The sequence below is a fragment of the Aureococcus anophagefferens genome (genome assembly GCF_000186865.1).
Source record: "Aureococcus anophagefferens unplaced genomic scaffold AURANscaffold_1, whole genome shotgun sequence".
NCBI classification, from domain to species: domain Eukaryota; class Pelagophyceae; order Pelagomonadales; family Pelagomonadaceae; genus Aureococcus; species Aureococcus anophagefferens.
The window spans coordinates 2,413,656-2,418,792 of NW_008705561.1; the positions used below are offsets into that span (position 1 = coordinate 2,413,656).

At 70.7% G+C, this 5,137-nt stretch overlaps 3 protein-coding genes across 3 annotated transcripts; 1 reads left to right on the plus strand and 2 right to left on the minus strand.

Moving 5' to 3' along the window:
- Positions 1-848: 848 nt before the first annotated feature.
- Positions 849-1,346, minus strand: AURANDRAFT_60816 (hypothetical protein; the record flags this gene model as incomplete). Its single annotated transcript, XM_009034336.1, has 1 exon — positions 849-1,346. One exon carries the CDS (start codon positions 1,344-1,346, stop codon positions 849-851), a length of 498 nt encoding a protein of 165 aa, XP_009032584.1.
- Positions 1,347-1,597: 251 nt separating this feature from the next.
- AURANDRAFT_60817 (hypothetical protein) lies at positions 1,598-3,343 on the minus strand (the record flags this gene model as incomplete). Its single annotated transcript, XM_009034335.1, has 1 exon — positions 1,598-3,343. The coding sequence occupies one exon, from the start codon at positions 3,341-3,343 to the stop codon at positions 1,598-1,600; it is 1,746 nt and encodes a 581-aa protein (XP_009032583.1).
- Positions 3,344-3,586: 243 nt separating this feature from the next.
- Positions 3,587-4,255, plus strand: AURANDRAFT_12362 (hypothetical protein; the record flags this gene model as incomplete). Its single annotated transcript, XM_009033917.1, has 1 exon — positions 3,587-4,255. A coding segment is annotated over one exon (669 nt), but the record flags the coding sequence as incomplete, so codon positions are not given.
- Between the last annotated feature and the right edge of the window lie 882 nt (positions 4,256-5,137).

The following is a 5,137-nucleotide window of genomic DNA, read 5'->3' on the forward strand; positions in this document are numbered from 1 at the left end:
AGCAGTTGGCGGCCCCCACCGACGACGGCGCCGAGCCGGCGGCGAGCCCGGCCCTGAGCCCCCGGTCGACGACGCGCCTGGCGTCCCTGGGCCGCGCGGCCAAGGCCGCGTCCGCGCGGCCCGCGGCGCCGCCGCCGGCCGGCCGCCAGCGCGTCGTCGTCCGCGTCGCGCGCGCGGCCGGCCTCCCGCACGACGCGTCGACGTACGCCAAGGTCCTGGTCAACAACGAATGGGTCGGCAAGACGCGCAAGGTCCCGCGCTGCGGTGCCCCGAGGTGGGGCGACCACGCGAAGATGGAGCTCGTCGTGCCCGCGGACGGCCGCATCGACGTCACCGTGTGCCTCGCGGAGTACGCGGACGACGAGACGGGCCGGTGCGTCATCGACGCGCGCAAGCTCCTGCGGGGCCAGGGGCCGGGCGAGCACCGCGGCTGGCACGCCGTCGCCAAGGCGCGCCGGGGCGGCGCGCCGACGACGCTCCGGGGCGCCTACCGGCTCGCGCGCGCCGCGCACGCGCGCGCGCGGGCCGCGCTCCACCGCGTCCACGTCGAGATCGTCGTCACGGACGTCGTCGCGCCGCCGGCGCTCGCGGGCCGCCGGGCCCGCAGCGTCACGAGCGGCCGCGGCGACGTCGTCCACGGCAGCGTCGCCCTCTTCGACCGCCGCCGGAGCCCGCTCCGCCTCCTGCGCAAGCACGCGGGGCGCCGGCCGCCGAGCTGGCCGAAGGCCCGCCGCGTCGACAGCGGCGACGGCGGCGACGGCGACGACGCGTTCTTCCACCGGTCCTCCTGCGGCCTCTTCGTCTGACCGCCCGGGCTAACCCATGTGCATATGACACGGCGGCGCGCGCTAGCATACGTGCTTCGAGCTCGCGCCGTCGCCCGCGGCCGTGGCGTCGTAGGCCGTCGCGTCGTCGGGCGTGATGTAGGCCTTCGGGTAGAGGCCCTCGCCGAACTCGTTGCGGCACTCGTGGTAGCCGCCCTCGGGGCCGATGTCGACCTCGAGCACGGCGACGGGTTGGCCCGCCGTGACCTGCGTCAGCGCGAGCGGGCCGTCGAAGCCGATGGCCGCGTGCACCCGTCGATTGATCGTCGCCGTGAAAAGCACCTTGCGGTCGCTGAACCGCGCGCCCTCGCGCTTCGCCCGCAGCTTCTCGTCCTGGTCCTTCTTCAGGTCGCGGATCTGCGCGCGGATCTCGCGCATGGCCTCGAGCCGCTGGTCCTCGCGCCACTCCCGGTAGGCGAGGCCGCCGGAGGCGACGAGGCCCGCGGCGCCGAGGCCGACGTAGAGGTTGCCGCTGTCGTGCGCGGCGCGCACGGCGCGGCGCAGGCGCGTGGCGACGAACATGGGCGCGCGCTGCAGCTCGCGGGCGGTCGACGACGTCGAGAGGCGGCGGACACGATGCGCCGAAGCTCTTGTCTGTGTGGCGGAGCACGAGGCCGGAGTTCGCAATTATCAGGCTTCAAGATGTCTTCAAGGTACACAGCAAGTCGGGCCCGCGCCGTTTATAAGAAAGAAGTTCGTTAGAGGACGGGGTGGGCGGCGGGGAAGCCGCGCGCGGGCGGGGTGGTCGACGCGGCGGGTCGGGCGACGGGCGCTCAGCAGGTGATGTCCTTGACGGTCTCGTCGCCGAACTGGTTCGTCACGGTGAGCGTCTTGGACGTCTCGCCGTCGGAGTCGAAGGTGATGCCGACGAGGTCCGTCGCGCGCCAGTGGGGCAGCCAGGTGAGGTCGCCCGACGCGACGGTGTCGCCGGAGGACTTGTCGGCGAGGACGTAGGTGCCGTCGTAGGGGTTGAGCTGCTTGAAGTTGTTCTGGGTCGTAAACGAGAGCGACCCCGAGCCGCAGGTCACGTTGTAGACGACGGGCGCGACGAAGAAGCGCTCGGCGGAGTACATCTTCCAGCCGACGTTGTTGCTGCGCTCGCACTCCTTGTCCTCGCACTCCTGCTGGCCGTAGACCTCGAGCGACCACGCGACGTCCTTGGTCTCGCGGACGACCTCGACGACCTTGGCCTCGTAGCGCACGTCCTCGTAGTCCGAGCCCGACAGGGTCAGGGGCCAGAAGGTGCCGAGCAGGTTGCCGCCGATCATGCGGTCGTTGTCGCCGAAGAAGGGGCTGTAGCCCCAGGGGTACTCCTCGAAGACGTACTGCCACTCCTCCGTGATCGTCTCCGCGTCCTCGTCGATGGAGATGATGAGCAGGCGCGACGCGGCGTCCTGGTCGTAGTTGTTGTCGAACATCATGTACTCGTCCTCGCCAAAGTACTCCGCGTTGTGCTGGCCGTAGTAGAGCGACTCGCCCGCCGCGAGCGTCTCGCCGCTCAGCGTCTCGATGGCCATGGTGCCGTTGACGCCGCCGGCGACCCAGACGATCTCCGACGTCTCGACGTGGGCCTTGATGATCGCGTTCGTCATCCGCGACGACGCGACGGTCACGGAGTCCTGCGACAGCAGGCCCACGTGGTTGATGTCGGACGCGTAGCCCGCCATGGCCACGGACGACACCGTGTCGCCGTTGGACACCTTGGTCTCGACGACGTTGAGGTCCGACCCCGGCTGCCACAGATTCCGGCCCTCGTAGGACCACTGGATGTCGTGGCAGTTCTCCTCCGTGCCGTCCGCGAGGAGCGTGAAGTCGCCGCTCTTCCAGTCGAGCGTGTACTTGGGCCCGCGCTCGGACGTGCCCGTGTTGCCCGCGAGGACGAAGGTCGACGAGTCCTTGAGCTTGAGGCCGCAGAAGTGCATGTCGTCCTCGGCCGCGTACGTCGGGTAGACGTGCGCGATCTCGCCCGTCGAGTACTTGAGGATCGTGAAGAGGGAGCCCGTGTACTTGTCGCCGCTGTCGTTCATCTGGATGAGGTTGAAGGCGATGAAGCCCTCCGTCGCCTCCTCGCCGACGTCGCCCTTGATGAGGTCGAGGTCGATCTCGACGACGAGCCGGTGCGGCACGTACTTGAGGAGCGTGTCCACGGACGCCGTGCTCAGGTCCAGGCCCTTGTCGTCCTCGAGGTACTTCTTGACGTCGCTGTTCTCGATGAAGTCCTCGTACGTGAGCACGACCTCCGTCACCGACGACGAGCTCGCGGCGACGGCGACCGCGTCGTCCGACGCGGGGCTCGCGTCGTCGACGTCCGCCGCCTTGGACTTGGACCCGTAGGCGGGGAAGCTCAGGAAGTTCGTCGCGTCGCCGACCTCGCGGCTCCGCAGGCCCGCGGCGATGAGCATGGCCATGCCGAAGGCCGTGCCCACGAGCATGGTCAGGCGCCGCGCGCCGGCGAGGCGCCGCTGCTGCGCCCGGTCCTCGCGCATCGTCGAGATCAGCGCGTCGTCCGTCGTGTCCATCGTCGACCGACCCGCGCGAACCGGGCGACCGACGGCCTCCGGTGAAGTCGACCGACACGCGGGGCTGCCTCGGCGGTCACCCAACAATCGAGATCGAGAGATATGCTATCGACAAGTTGTTGATGTCAACAAGTGAAGAGGTGCCTCAGCTTCCGCGGCTCTCGCACCGCTGCCAATTGCACCGCCACTTGCGAGTCGCCGCCGGTCGACGACCGCCACCTACGAGTTCGCCGCCGGTCGACGATGCAGAAGCCGAAGAAAATCAACTGGAAGGAGACGAACGTCGCCGGCATCGGCAGCGACCTCGACAAGAAGATCCGCGCCGCCGCGGCGTCGGGGGAGGCGCAGTGGCGCCACGTCGGCGAGAAGGTCGAGGTGCGCGTCTGGCGCATCGAGCAGTTCCGCGTCGTGCCGTGGCCGGCGCGCCAGTACGGCAGCTTCCACGCGGGCGACAGCTACGTCGTGCTCCGCACGTTCCGGCCGGACCCGAAGAGCGACAGGCTCGCGCACGACGTCCACATCTGGATCGGCGACGAGTCGACGGCCGACGAGTACGGCACGGCCGCGTACAAGATGGTCGAGCTCGACGACCTGCTCGGCGGCGCGGCCAAGCAGCACCGCGAGACGCAGGGCCGGGAGAGCGCGGGCTTCGCGGCGCTCTTCTGCGGCCAGCTCCGCGTGCTCCGGGGCGGCGTCGAGTCGGGCTTCCGCCACGTCGAGGCCTCGGCGGCGGCGCCGCTGCTCTACCGCGTCAAGGGCACGCGCCACGCGCTCGAGCTCAGGCAGGTCGACCTGCGCCGCGACTCGCTGAACAGCGGCGACTGCTTCGTGCTCCACGCGGGCGACGGCTCGGTCTGGCAGTGGAACGGGTCCGCGTCGAACAAGGACGAGCGGCTCAAGGCCGGCGAGGTCGCGCGGGACCTCGCGCCCAAGGCGAAGCTCGTCGTCGTCGACGAAGCCGCGCCCGAGTCCGCCGCGCCGGAGTTCTGGGCCTTCCTGCCCGGCACGGTCAAGGTCCTCGGCATCCTCACGAAGAGCGTCGAGGTGCGGGACGCCGACGACAAGGACGGCGCGGTCAAGGCCTTCGTGCCCAAGCTGTACCGCGTCACGGCGTCGGGCTTCCGCCACGTCGCCGACGCGGCCACGGTCCAGCTCCCCGTCGGCGAGGGCCTGCGGATCGCGCGGTCGGCCCTCGCGGCCGACGCCGCCACGTACCTCGACACGGGCTTCCACCTCTACGTCTACATCGGCGCGGACGCCAGGGCGGAGAGCGCGCGCGCGATCACGGCGACGGCCGCCTACGAGAAGAAGCACCGGCGGCCCGCGCTGCCCGTGTCCGTCGTCAAGCACGGCCAGCACGACGCGGGCTTCGAGGGCCACTTCTACGACCCGCCGCCCGACGAGTCCTGCTGTGTCGTGATGTAAAGGGCGTAGGCGTCGGGGCGACGTGTGGTGATAAGAAAAGGGGCCCCTGCGCGACGGTGCGTGCCGCGCCGGCCACTCATGTGGGCCACGTCCCCGGCCCGTGCCCGGCCCGTGCCCGGGGCCCCGTGCCGCGTGCCGGGCCCGTGCCGGGCCGCGTGCCGGGAGCGCATTTACCGTGCCGGAACCCCCGTGCCCGCCGTCCCCGGCCCCCGTCCCGGGGCCGGACCGTCGTGCTGGGGCCCCTAAAAAAACTGGCGACTGTTCTTAATAAACTGTGGTGAAACGACGCACGAGATGGGATGAAGGCCGTTCCGGTTCTCCTGTGCCTCCTGGCGCGGGCGGGCCTCGGCCCGACATGCGCGCCGACGA